Raw genomic sequence first — 13,942 nt, 5'->3', positions numbered from 1 at the left:
TGTGCTATGAATGCCCATATGGTTCATATGTATTTAGAGAGAAAAAATAACATTTTGGAGCTGATGGAGGACTAAACCAAAACGTAAACACTACAGGCACATAGTGTACAGTTGCATACTGTACAGTATTATATGACAAGAATGAAATGTGGGAATATGAATTGACTTCGTCAAGTGGGATTAGCCTACATATTAAAGACCTTGGATCATCATGCATAGAGAGATGCCAGTTATTTATTTTTTTAAACCACTCCAAACTACTCTTCAGCAGCACCTCATGTGATTCTGAGCTTGGGTGGCCAGGAAGCAATCATCCAGGAAGCTGCTACCATCACACAGTTTATCACTAAAGGCGCATATATATATGAACCGCAGAGAGACCTGTGGTTTCTTAACATTCAGGTTTATTTCTGAGATCTTTCATCATGTGTTGTGGCCTTGAATGTTTTGTTGTTGCACAGAACAGTGGTGTAGCTCTGGATGGGTCTGTCTACACTGTTGATGCCTTCAACTCTGTTATACCACCACAAAGGGATCAACCTTTTACCTACAGTATGTCAGTCAACATGCTTTGTCACGCCCATCTTTGGAAAAGTCTTTGTAAATCTGCATTGCTGCCTCCTTTACAAGAGAGACAAGAGTTTTGGACATCATTACATGGAAGACTGTGTCTATGTGAGCACATTCGGGGCGAGGGACATGTCTATAAGCCCAATACAATTAAAACCAATCTAAATCGAAGAACCTTGGGGAAAATTGGTGGACTGCTTATTACATTGATGGTTTATGTCATAGCCTAGATATTTCTTTCGAATTTTTAATTTTATGCTCGTGCGCCCTGTGCTGCTTAGCTCTTCCTCCATGGTTATTTTGAGAAGCCGCAGGGGGAAACGATAACAGATGCCTCAACTCCACCCTCAGGCATTTCTGCTCACATGTGGAGTGGGGGTGGTTAGTGCAACATCTGACCGTTGCCATGGCAACGACAGCCTGAGGAGCAGGAGGTTTTGAATTTGATTATGAATATAAGTGCCTAACAGAGACGGCAGTTTATTTTAGCCATCTTAAATAAAAGGTTGCAATGTGGCTGTAGAGAAACATATGGTGATGTCCTGAATATTATACACCTACACACTCTGGTTTCACTTCCACTAACGTGTTGAGGTTTAGAAACGCACTGAATAGAAATTAGGAATGAGTTGTCTATGGATCTGAAACCTTTGTCGCTCTCATTTTGTATTTAATAAGTAGGCTACAGCACCCCAATACTGAACTAAATTACATTTGTGGAATAGTGTTGTAATTCTTGTGTATGTAGGCTATTTACAGTAATACCAAATTAGTTACCATTGAGAAATTACATAAGGTTAAGAAAAGTTCTGCCATCCATTTCACATCACATGCAGACTGATTGGGTTATAAGGAGGTTTGCATGTTTCTGTTCATAATTACAGTCCAGGCTTGTTGTTTTCCCACTCTCTGTCTTTCCCCTCCCCTGAATTGTTCACATGCTGGCTCCTCAGCTAGCTAGAACATAAGTCTATGGGCTGGAATCTGGAAGCAGTCAGTCAGCCACACAACACAATGCAACTGCCACAGTAGTGAAAATGTAAGAGGCGGGCTCAGCTCTATTCAGAGTGGCTGGAGATCCAGGAGGGCTCATAAAAGAGAGCCAAAATGGTATTCACACACCCAGTCCCATAGGGCCAAGACCTCAGATCCTGAAACAAGCTATGGAACTGGCGGTGCTTCCCATGCGGAAACTGAACAAAACAATGCCGTCTCTCATTAGTAAACAAGATGTAGGCTTGTTTTCAAGGGTTTATTGATCGTACATTGGGTGACTATTAACCGATACTGCTATCCCCTAGGGAAAGCGTGAAATAAGGATAGTAGCCTATTTCTGTCCATTTCAAGTGTCTAGATTGTTTTGGGCAACACCCAATGTGGGAGTTGTATGTTTATGAGTTGCTAGAGTCACACATTTTTGTTAAACAAGAAGCACATTTAAAACATGAGTTATTGAAACTTGTCCTGTTTTTACAGTTGACAAATAGACATACTTAAGCTACGTACTGACACATGCACAGTGACAAATAGAAGCTTGAAATACGTATCGCCAGATCCACCCTCTGACACACACGTGCCACTCTGATTTAACTTTGAACCTTACTTTCACAGTGAGTGCATCACTGAGTATACAGTTTCCTTTGGACTAGATGATACACAGTTGAATGGAGAGGGATACAGAAGAGGATTAGAATGCAAAATGTCTCACCATGAACAACAACTAATTTGGACTATCGTTAAGGGCAGTTAATGAGTGTTTGTTGCAGACCAAGTCTATACTGAGGTCGTTGTAATGATATAAGGCCAAGACACCATAGTAATGCCTATAAATAGTCCCTCTACCTTCATTTATATGGAGAGTAGTGGGCACATTAGAGTCCATAGGGAGAGTTATAGTACTGCTTCTGCAGGCTGTGGAGTAAGCTAGTGGTTCAAAGCAGCATTTTAAGCAGGGCAAGTGGATAATGGTATATGAATTCACGATTCATTAAAACATTCATATTTTTTCCTATATGTTTAAATCACTTTCCTTCCTTGTTTTTTGCACATTCCGAGGTGGAATTCTCAGTAGTCTTTTACACTGTGGGATCTCTTTCATTGTTTTGTCGTTGGGGTTCTGTTCTCTCTGTATAATAAAGTGTTTGATGTGACTATTTCTGTTGTAGGAAATGTATTACACTGTCGTAGACGCTCCTTGAAAGCAAAAGAAAGAGGCAGCATTAAAGCAAAGCCACGACTCACGGCTAGACAGAAATGGTTTTGGGTTTCAGGACGACTTTTGTCTGGTTTATGTTTCAGGACTTGCTCCAAAACACTTCAAAGTAAATCCATGTTTAGAGACAAGACCCCACATCCTTGTTTATATTTTTGGAGCCCCTACGACAATGCCACAAACCTGCTTATTGATGTGAGGAAATTGACAATACCACATAAACCAAACAGGCTAACCTCCCTCTACAGCAGCACCACATGTTAAAACAGTGTGTTTTAATGATCTAACTAGTAAAAATGTAACTACCTGAGATACACACAGGCCCCTTGTTGTGCTTGTTGGCGAGGGACGTTGTTCAACCCTACAGTGTGAGGTTTATGTGGTGTTGGACTGCCACTTTCCTCCCTCCGGTAAGTTTGGTCTATTTCAGGCCAGAGGAGGTATGTTCTCCTCTGCAGAAGAAGTCTGGTCGCAGTAGCAAGGGGAGGCCATGAGCAATGGAAACTGCAATGGGCCTTGGCTGCACTCCCTGAGGAGAAAGGGAGGGAGGGAAAGAGTTGATCGAGTAGTACACACGCAGAAGCCAGATACTTAAGGCAGAGTCGAGGAGTGAAACATCAGCAGAAACAGAGCCTGGACATGTGGTTATTCATTTTGGGGGGTGTATTGGATTTAGGACTAATTTGGGATTTTTCCTCTCCCTCACCGATTTAGGGTTCCAGTCATTTTCGTCTAGAGATCTTCACCTCGCCCTTCTCTCCTATTGGGGCGGCAGGATAGCCTAGTCGTTAGAGCATTCGACTAGTAACCGAAAGGTTGCAAGTTCGAATCCCCAAACTGACAAGGTATAAATCTGTCGTTCTGCCCCTGAACAAGGCAGTTAACCCACTGTTCCTAGGCCGTCATTGAAAATTAAAATTTGTTCTTAACTGACTTGCCTAGTTAAATAAATAAACATTTTAATCTACCTGCTGACTTGTTCTATACCTTTGTTTAGTGCAGTTTCTCTTCCTGTTATGACACATTTTGTTGTAGTTTATTTGATGGGCTTTCACTCTATTCTTACGCAGCCTCCAATGTACGGTAGTTTTAGCTGGTGGAGCAGTTTGGAGAATTTCTGCTGTTGGAATCCAAATATGTTTACTGAACTTTCGAAATATAACACAACCCCGAGGCACAGACACAGCGTTTGTTAATATTGGTTGATACAAGGAACTGAGTTTCAGATTTAAAAAAATAAACAAGATCTAAATAAGTTCCGAAAAAGAGCAAGGAATGCAGAATGTTTTAGTTATAAATGGGGAATTGGTGCTGAAACAATGGATAAACATATGACTTGAAAAGCCAGATGAAAACAAAAATGAACAATGGTCTGCTGGCGAGCAGAAACCAAGAACCCTGTAAAGTTTTAGTGTTCTCCCTTGTCATTTAAAAACAGGCTTGTTTTTCCACCATTCCCTTCTACTAACTCAGGTCTTGGGAGGAGGATTGAGTCAATAAAATTGGTGGAACAATAACCCTGTCCAGGATGTCTTGGTATGACCCAGGGCTTCATCTTCTGTTTTGAGAAAGTAAGGACTGTTAGCCCATTTCTGAGGTTTTTGTTAGGGGGGGTTGGCAGTTTGGGGTTGGGGTTTCTCTCACACTAACTGCAGCCAATGAATTTGGAAAATTGATTAACCACATGACTTCACATGAGAATTAGCACTTGCTTTCTGAGGCAAGAATTTAAAAGCTGTGTGATTTGATGATGGGAAAGAAGCTGAAAACCAAATGATGCTAGCATCATGCTAATGTTAGCGGAGTGCTCTAGAGTTTAGGCCTCTGTTGATATGGTCGGTTGGGCATATGCGTTTCACAGACAAGGCAAACAGCTACGCTATGAATGAGTGGAACCTACAACCATTTTATGGAGCAAAAGTTATCTTTGTTTTAACGCTCTCGTGAGGTTTTAGCCACTGTCAATCTAAAGTTAACCAGAAGAGAGTCATACGTTTTCATTAGCATGTTAGCACACAATTCACTTCACCACTACATTGTGTGTGTCACAAGAGTTATAGTAGCCTAAGAGTATTTGTCACACATTATAGTAAGTTGTTTTTAGTTCGCAAGCCAAGAAATATGTGACTAAACTGGAGCAAAAATGTAACATGATTGTGAATAGCGGCCTTGTAGGCAGTGAAGAATTGCTGAGTGAGTATTCAGTACCATAAAGATTCATTGTATACTTTGACCTCAGTCCAAAGCAGTCTCCATGTTTTCTATACTGGACCGCCTGAGTGGTCATTACCAGAACAAACAGTTCCTTTTTCAATGCCTAGGCCTATGTCTTGTGCATTGTGTGATTTCTACCCTATGTAAATGGTCTTTTGTGGGGGGTGGGAGCTCAGGCTAAATGGGCCCATATGTTCTAGCAGCTAGCCAGTAGTCCGGTAATAGCAACCTGTGGTTCTATGGGATTGGATTATGCCGCTAGCAGAACAGCCTGGAGTACTTTGAGACCGCATCAAATCATACAGTACAGAGCAAAACAAGTAATAAAACATGGAAACTGAGTCATCATGGAGCATTGTGGGATTGGCTATGGTTTTGGGGAATGTGGTCAATAAGAAGATCTTGAGTTGAAGCAAAATCACATGAGTGTTTGTTCTCTAATTATTTTTGAAAAGGTTGCAGTAATAACACCACGGCTGTTTTCTGTTCCCCCCCGCAGGAGAGGATGCTGAGTCACAGTGTTGTCAACGCACGGGGGAGAGATATGTTTGGACTACGCTGCTTACCAGGTAAGACCCAGACTGCAGAGCGCTAATGAATATGATGCTATTTCCATGTCAGAAATACAGTAGCTATACGCATATCATAACATGTGGGTCTGAAAACACAGTGTCAGCCACATCTCTTTAGGCAAGTCCGTCTTCTGAAACTGCACCCATCTGTATCTCTGTTTTCTTACTAAATCCTAGTGCTAAGCTACTGTAATGTAGCCTCTGTGAGAACAGTGTGTCTGTGTGCTGTGGAGAGCAGTGCTGTAGGCCTCTGCCCCTGGTCATAATCTCAGTTTCAGCAGCACGCCGCGCGGCATGAGCTTTCCAACAGGAATGTTGGCAGGCCAGGGCCCCTCCAGAGCCACGCTAATCTCTACCGTTTCATATCAGCAGTTATTCACAGCACCTCTGTGGGAGCAGTGTGTGTGTTTCCTTGTCCCTTTCACTGTCAGCTCTCACTTCCACCTTGTACCGCTGACCTAGACACAGCACTCCCTGTCCCTCTCCCCTCACTTCCCACTTCATTCACTTTTTCTGTCTGGTTCAGAAACAGTTTTTATCTCATTCTTTCCAGACTCTCCCAGTCTGTCTGAGGGTCACTGTGTTCCCATTCTGAGTTTTTGTTTTTGTTATGGCGTGACTGTGACATGCTGTCCGTCTGTCTTTCTTTCTTTCTCTCCGGCTCTCACATCCCTCTTCTTCCCTTTCTCTGACAAATGTTCTATGTCATGGCAGATTTGAAACACAGCTGCTCATGGAAACCTGCCTCACATTAAGGCAGAAAGGATTCATCCAAATGGGAAACACTGTCATAGTTTCTGCGAAGGAGTTCTCTCATGTTGGAAACTGACTTTCGGCTCTGAAAAATGTGCTACACACACTTTCACAGAGGCACCGCGCAAGGGAATGGGGATTCTGTGGAAGCAAACTGGGTGAAAGGGCTCACGTTGCAGCATCCCAAAGACACACAGACAGTCGGAACAGTCCCAGGCCTCAGTGTACTGTATACTATATAACCCTGCGTGCCATTCATCACATTCTCAGATAACACTCAGACACAAGACAGGGGAAACCAGAACGGGCTCCAGGGGGTGAATGGGTCAGGGCAGCGCAAACAGCTATGGGTGGATAGATAGATTGTGTACCTTTTGAATGTGAGGGGCCTACTATAGATCCACAGACAAAGCCAAGAGGACAGGACCCTCCTCAGAGCATAACCACAATCCCCTGATCCATGCGCTTATGTTACACTGGATTTGGGTTGGTGTCAAGCATTGGACTGTCACTGCTGGCCTTGCTGAGTGACAAGAGAAGTGCAGGTCAATATCTCTGAAGAATATACAATTGTATGCTTTATGAGCTCAATTTGGATAGCGCACTAACTACCTAAAGAAGTAGCGAAGAGCTCTGTGCATTCTGTGTGTGTATGCATGTGTATACATGTTTTCCTACATTATCACGACCACAATGTCACCAGAACGTCCTGACAAGGTAGGAAAACAAGAAACATTTAGAAAAGTCAGGACTTTTTTCATGTCCTGAATTTTATTAAAATGCTATTTTAGGCTTAAGTGTTAGGTTTGGGGTTGAAGTTAGGGTTATATTTAGGTTAGGGAAAATAGGATTTTGAATGGGAATACATTTCTATTCCCCAAAACGTCCTGTAAATTCAGGAAAACAAAGCTGTGTGTTGTTTCTTCAGACGTCTCATGACACTGCTCCGGTACAACCGTTTGTCTTATTCTCTCCCATCGGTTAGCAGAGGGCCAGAAACGTCTCCCCTGCACACACACACAGGAACAAAATGGAGAACAAATGTGGTTGGACACAAATGAAATTGAAAATGGAGCATTTGGTTCATATCACATTCAGCTGTGTTCTCTCTGGCCCGATTTCTCAGGTTGTTCAATCCACTGGCAGAACACCAATGGACAAAGAGAAAGATAGCCACAGTGGGGATTTTCAGGTGTTTATATGTGTTTGCATGTAAGTGTCTGTGCATGTGTTTGTCTGAGTGCATATGTGAGTCTGTGTGTACATGCGTTTTTGTGTGCGAGAGAGGGTTAGAAAGAGAGAGAGACAAAGGCACTTGAGCGTTGTGTGTGTGGTGGGGATGGGGCCTGCACGCTGTGGGACGAAAGTAAAACTGTTTAAACTGTTAAATTACCAGTGTCGTCTCATAAACAGCTTCACTGTATACAGAGTATTGAGTGACTCAATCCTCAGCTTCCCATGCTATGGGAATGTAAACTACCTGCAGACTCTCCAGTCCAGAACTCAAACCAGAAACAGACACTTCCTGTCCCCTCTCTCACATCTGTGAGCCACAATGCCTGAGAAGTGTCTTCAGCACTGTTGCACCCGGGGAGCCATTAAAAGGAGCACGCAAATCCCACTGAGCCTGATTGGCCACAGAGTAACAGGCAATCCTAGAAACAAGGGCTCATTTGTGTTTAAAACCTAAATTGTCCATAGGGTGCCTGGTTCAAGAGTTTAATTCGTAGCTATATGTCCGGGACTTTAGAAATGGAATACTCGTGCTGAGGGTTTGTGACTTTGATCCGGCATCGTGAGACCGAAGTCGGCGTAAACATAGCCTAATCACAGTGCCTTGCTTGATTCCAGTCCTCAGCTCACACACCCCACCTCTTGTGGCTTCGCTGAGGGACCCTTTGAAGATTTCTTTGTAGCTTTTGCCAGGCTTTGGTGTTAATCTTGCGCAATGGCCGAAGTATTGGAGTGTTAGCTGTGATGACCGTGATTACAACCACACTTCACTTTCTTATAGGATAATCAAGCATTTGATGTGTTAAATTAAGATTTCTTGTTATTCTCTTTTTATGCAATTCGGTATCCCTGAAAATCTTCTCTTAACCGAGGTTGAGGTCTAATCTGAGGAGGTTGAGGTCTAATCTGAGGAGGTTGAGGTCTAATCTGAGGAGGTTGAGGTCTAATCTGAGGAGGTTGAGGTCTAATCTGAGGACGTTGAGCTGTACCAAAAATGGCATGTTTTGTGCAGTTATGTTTTTGACTTATTGCTTTTTTGTTTTCCTTAAACGTTATTTTGAAGGAATTCAGTTGTTCCTTAAAATTAGTTTTGAAGGAATTCAGCCCTGTTAACAACCCACCAAATCCTTTTTATTGTTCTTAAAAACAATTAAAACATTCTCTCCACCATGATGGTGTCTGGCCCAACACTTCCCTTGCAAGAGACAAAAAGGCAATTTTCCCCCTCTACTCTCTCCTGGACTCTGTTGCCATGGAAACCCAAGTCTAGCTGGCAAAGGCTTTGTTTTGCTGAGAGGGAGCATTACAAATGTGCTGTCTCACTGCTGTGTGAAAGAAGGTGTGTCTGTGTGCTCAGTGTGTTTAGATGTGAGAGAGCTGTATGGGTGAATGGGCTTGTTTTTGGAAGCTTTGTTCTAGAGTTCTGGAATCACATTTTTATTTTCAAGCCTGAACTAAATATTACAAACAGATTTCAAAATATGTTGCATAAATTCATCATTCCCAACAAAGCATTTAAACACACAGAGCAGGTTAAGTTGCAAGTTTTATTGACATTAAAAAAAGTCTCTGTAAATATGCACCAATGCATCCCTGCCCAGAAGGGAAGTCATGCATTTGGATTGGAAAATGCATCTGAAGTGGAATGAGGATACATAAGTACAGTATATTGATGAGATAAAGTTGGAGACTGAGATGGAATAGTATATGACTGGCGTTGATACAAGCAGCTTCATTTTGAGGCCAAAACACCACAGTGAGAAAAGGCAGGGGTCTGTTCATTAATCTAAATAGGAAAATGAGTTCATTAACACAGACATGCCTCTGTTATCATGCTGCTTTTTGTATTTGCGACAATGTTTGCACTGATATCAACGATTGCGATGACGGAATGATTCCTCACTTGCTTTAAATATGTTTGTGTAGCACTAGCATTTGGACAGCTTTCACTGCCATGGTATTATCTCCACCCCTCCCTTCTAGTAGCTCTTCAACTTTGTCTTGAGTTCAGTGACTGATTTCCTCACCGCCCCAAAATCACAGCAAATCTTCAGAGACAGGGTTACAATGTTCCTTGTACATCTGAAGGAAATAGATTTGATATTTTGTGAGAGCTGTTCCAGCTCAGCTTCTCACATCCAGAGCTTACCCACCTCCTGCTCCAGTCGCTTCAGGAGCAGTTCAACCCGACTCACTTCAGCCTTCTCCTGGGCTCTGATCGACTCCTTCACCTCAGAGCACCTTCTCTCAATGGAGTGGATCGGCTCAGTAAACATCCTCTCACTGTCCTCCGCTGCTGCCTGTGCAGAGCTCTCGAGTGACGCCATTGCTTCTCTGAGCTGTTCTATCTCCCATGTCTTCTCTTTTCTCTTCAGTTGGAATGTTTCCACCGTATTTTCACCGGAATCTCTTTCACACTCCTTTCTGCTTCAGCTGAGACTGTATCGTGGCCTTTATGTTCATCTACGCAGATAACAGAAACATTGCTGTTCTTCGCAGTACTCGTCCAGCAGTTTGTTATGACGAGAGCAGACCTTCTCCTGCAGTTTTGGCAAGGCTTTGACTAGCGTGTACATCTTAGATGCAGAATATTCATTGTGATGCTGGAGGGCAGTCCTACAGTAGCTGGCCGTACACACTAGACAGGAATATCCGCTTTGCGGTTTCTTCCCGAGCAGACGTCACACTGCATATCTCCGGGTCTAGCATAAAAGGAAACACTTTGGAATTCTCTGTTCAGTTTCTCCACCATATCAGCCAGGATGGTATTTCTGTTTAGAAAATTCCTTGGGATAAAGGTCAGTCTGCACTGGGGGCTGCTGTAGACCACCTTCTCATCATCCTGATCCCAGTAGCTCTCAATACAGTCCTTACAGTAGTGGTGTCCCCAGGCAGTTGTCACTGGATCTTTCAGTAGATCCAGACCTGATCGGACAGGAGAATTGGTCCTTCTCTACTGAGACATTAGCAGCTGCCATTTTGATACAGACTGATAGATACATAGACAGCCTGAGCTAAAATATTTGTATGAAGGTAAAGAAATAGATACTAATTCAGAGAGTTGAATGTTGAGTGCCGTTTTATAGAGAAAATGAGTGTCTGAGTACCTTTTTCTGAAACCCTCTTTCAGTGATTTTGAGTTTATCACACGCTGATGAATTGTGATTGCGGATCAAAGTACACGAGAGAGGTCTTATATGTAAGGGCTGTTATTTACAACATAGCTAAATGTTATGTACAGTAGAACTGTCATCACATTCGTTGCACACACCGTATTTTATTACGTTTATGTGAAATGTCAATGTGATCGGAAATATGAGGCGAATGCCAAGCTGGACCCGGATGCCAGGCAACTACATCTGTTTGACTCAATTGTTCAGTGGCTGACATAGCTGAGAAAATAGCACCTCCCAGACCCTTGATAAACTCCATGCTGAAGTTTACTTTCATTCACATTTATGTTGTACATAACACTCAACGTTACCATCTCCCTTCCCTCAAACACACAATCATTCTGGTATTTTGCACAATTTATCACTTTACATTGGAATGCTCAGTCTTGACGATGAAACTCTCATGATGTTCTAAAATTGTCAACTTTTTTTTATTTATTTTTTATATATCAAGCATATTTAAAACACTCTGTGGACAAAGTTGTTGTATTCTATTCAGTAAGCTCCAACCTAAACCCACTGTCTGTGTTCCCCAGGAGAGTGTGTGCTCCAGCCTAAACCCACTGTCTATGTTCCCCAGGAGAGTGTGTGCTCCAGCCTAAACCCCCTATCTGTGTTCCCCAGGAGAGTGTGTGCTCCAGCCTAAACCCCCTATCTGTGTTCCCCAGGAGAGTGTGTGCTCCAGCCTAAACCCCCTATCTGTGTTCCCCAGGAGAGTGTGTGCTCCAGCCTAAACCCCCTATCTGTGTTCCCCAGGAGAGTGTGTGCTCCAGCCTAAACCCCCTGTCTGTGTTCCCCAGGAGAGTGTGTGCTCTAGCCTAAACCCCCTATCTGTGTTCCCCAGGAGAGTGTGTGCTCCAGCCTAAACCCCCTGTCTGTGTTCCCCAGGAGAGTGTGTGCTGCAGAGGGCTGTGTTGGTGAGGAAGAAGCTAACTGCCAAGGAGGGGGGTGGATGGCTGTCTGGCACTCTCTTCTGTACCCACTTTAGAGTGGCCTTTGTGCCTCAGGACAGCCCCAAACCTGACGTGAGTACTGGACTAGCTCTGAGTATGGACTGTTGAAGGACAGCTCACCTGGTATCATAGTAGGAAAGTAGTAATGATGCCCTATTATTGCTAGAAGAAGGCTTGTGGGCATACTCATCATCATCACAATCAACAACATCATATAGAATGTTTTCAGACCATCCATTCATTGGTGTAAAAAAATCCCGATCAGACAAACTGACCTATATTTGAACCATCCCTCTAACCCTCCGTATGTAGGACAACGCAGACCCTGTGCTCCTGGGGGATCATGATGTGGCCCTGGCCTCCATTGAGAAGGTTGTAGCAGGTGAGGCTTCTTCTACAACTCTACCAGGCTGTAGTGGTCCCAAAGTCCTTTGTGCTATGAGAGCCATCAGATATACTTGTAAAAAAAATATGATGAAATAATAAACAATCGTAATATCCTAAACCCAATTCAAGTCTGGGCTTGACACAGGAAGCTGTAGCTATGAACCACCAGTGGTGTACTGTGTTCTGTGTACGTGGGTTTTGACTGTAAGATGGTTGTGTAACCTCTGTGCTGCAGTGGGCCCATCCCGGACCAAGCTGGTGACGGCTAGCTCCTCTCTGAAGTTCACTCCTGAGGAGCTGGTGTTGTACTGCCGGGACCTGCGTGTTCTCTGCTTCCTCTTCGACCGCCTCACCCCCGACACACAGGCTGTGGAGGTAGTGCGTGTGTCTGCGTGTGTGTGTGTGCATGCGTGTGTGTGCATGCGTGTGTGAGTGCTGGCGTGTATACAGTGCATTCAGAAAGTATTCAGACCCCTTGACTTTTTCTACATTTTGTTACGTTACAGCCTTATTCTAAAACTCCTCATCAATCTACACACAATACACCGAATTGACGAAGCAAAACCAGGTTTTTAAAATGGAAATATCACATTTACATAAGTATTCAGACCCTTTACACAGTACTTTGTTGAAGCACCTTTGGCAGCAATTACAGACTCGGGTCTTCTTGGGTATGACGCTACAAGCTTGGCACCTGTATTTGAGGAGTTTCTCCCATTCTTCTCTGCAGATCCTCTCAAGCTCTGTCAGGTTGGATGGGGAGAATCGCTGCACAGCTATTTTCAGGTCTCTCAAGAGATGTTTGATCGGGTTCAAGTCTGGGCTCTGGCTGGGCCACTCAAGGACATTCAGAGACTGTCCCGAAGCTATTCATGTGTTGTCTTGGCTGTGTGCTTAGGGTCGTTGTCCTGTTGGAAGGTGAACCTTCACCCCAGTCTGAGGTCCTGAGCGCTCTGCAGTAGGGCTGTGGAAGTCACGAAATTTAGTCATCCGGTGATTGGCAAGCAAATAACTGCTGGTTTTATGGTAATTTAATGTTAATTAACATAAACACATTAAGCAACTCCTGGCTTCCACACATAGCCTACAAGCCACTGATACAGACTTTTGGAACATCTACATTTTATAGTCTAATAAATCCATGTAATATAGCCTACACCTTCACAATAAATCCATGTATGTCCTTATGTTAGGTTCTGAAATGGCTATGCCATATGGCTGTGGGCTACGCTAGTTCATTTAGCAGACAAGATTTGCTTAGAATTCCGTGCCATTATTTTATATTCATTTATAGTATGAAGAATACAATTGAACAAAGCTGGAAAAAATAGAAAGGATATTTTCTCCAAACAATTTGAGGGAGTGTGCACATGCGGCTATTCTGTGTTGAGCGGTTACCAAAGAAATTTGTACTCCTATATGCCTAATTTAGAGTTATTCATTTAACTTCAGTTGTTCTACAAATGTTGGGCTATATATTTAGAATTTTCTATTGTAAGGCTACCTGACTCAACTCTAATGATGATTTGAAAAAAGTTGCTTGAAAGACATGAGCACTGCTTGTTTTTTGCTCAGGCTGTACACACTTCATCAGTCTCTCATTCAATTTGACAAGCACTTGATAATGCCTAGAATTTCCCAGCGGCATCCCCTTTGTGTGGCCATAATGCCCTCTAAAGAAATCCAATGCCTTTTGCAGCCAGTGGCCGTTGTGCTCTTGGGCTAAATATAATAATTCGAATCCCATTCTCCCTCGGTGCTGCGAGCTCCGTAGCACCTCTCACTCATATTTCTCTCATCACATGATCGGATCTTCCTCACAGGCTACAAGTGAAGACAGACACATCGGGGACGCAACTGCGGGCGTCCTTATCC

The 13,942-nt window shown here is 43.3% G+C and overlaps 1 protein-coding gene and 1 pseudogene across 3 annotated transcripts in view; one reads left to right on the top strand and one right to left on the bottom strand.

Moving 5' to 3' along the window:
* The window catches only part of LOC129837830 (myotubularin-related protein 11-like), a 31,624-nt gene that overhangs the window by 2,384 nt on the left and 15,298 nt on the right, over positions 1–13,942 (top strand). For all 3 annotated transcript variants that reach the window (XM_055904292.1, XM_055904290.1, XM_055904291.1), the window contains exons 2-5: positions 5,496–5,565; positions 11,616–11,752; positions 11,993–12,062; positions 12,303–12,442. In XM_055904292.1, coding sequence (XP_055760267.1) covers positions 5,502–5,565; positions 11,616–11,752; positions 11,993–12,062; positions 12,303–12,442 — 411 coding nt within the window. In that variant the 5' untranslated portion in view covers positions 5,496–5,501. The remainder of the gene's footprint in view (positions 1–5,495; positions 5,566–11,615; positions 11,753–11,992; positions 12,063–12,302; positions 12,443–13,942) is intronic.
* Positions 9,088–10,566, bottom strand: LOC129837831 (tripartite motif-containing protein 29-like; annotated as a pseudogene).

The sequence above is a fragment of the Salvelinus fontinalis genome, chromosome 38, assembly GCF_029448725.1.
Source record: "Salvelinus fontinalis isolate EN_2023a chromosome 38, ASM2944872v1, whole genome shotgun sequence".
In the NCBI taxonomy this organism is placed as follows: domain Eukaryota; kingdom Metazoa; phylum Chordata; class Actinopteri; order Salmoniformes; family Salmonidae; genus Salvelinus; species Salvelinus fontinalis.
The sequence above is the reverse complement of the archived record's forward strand: the minus strand, read 5'-3'. Positions and strand labels throughout refer to the sequence as shown.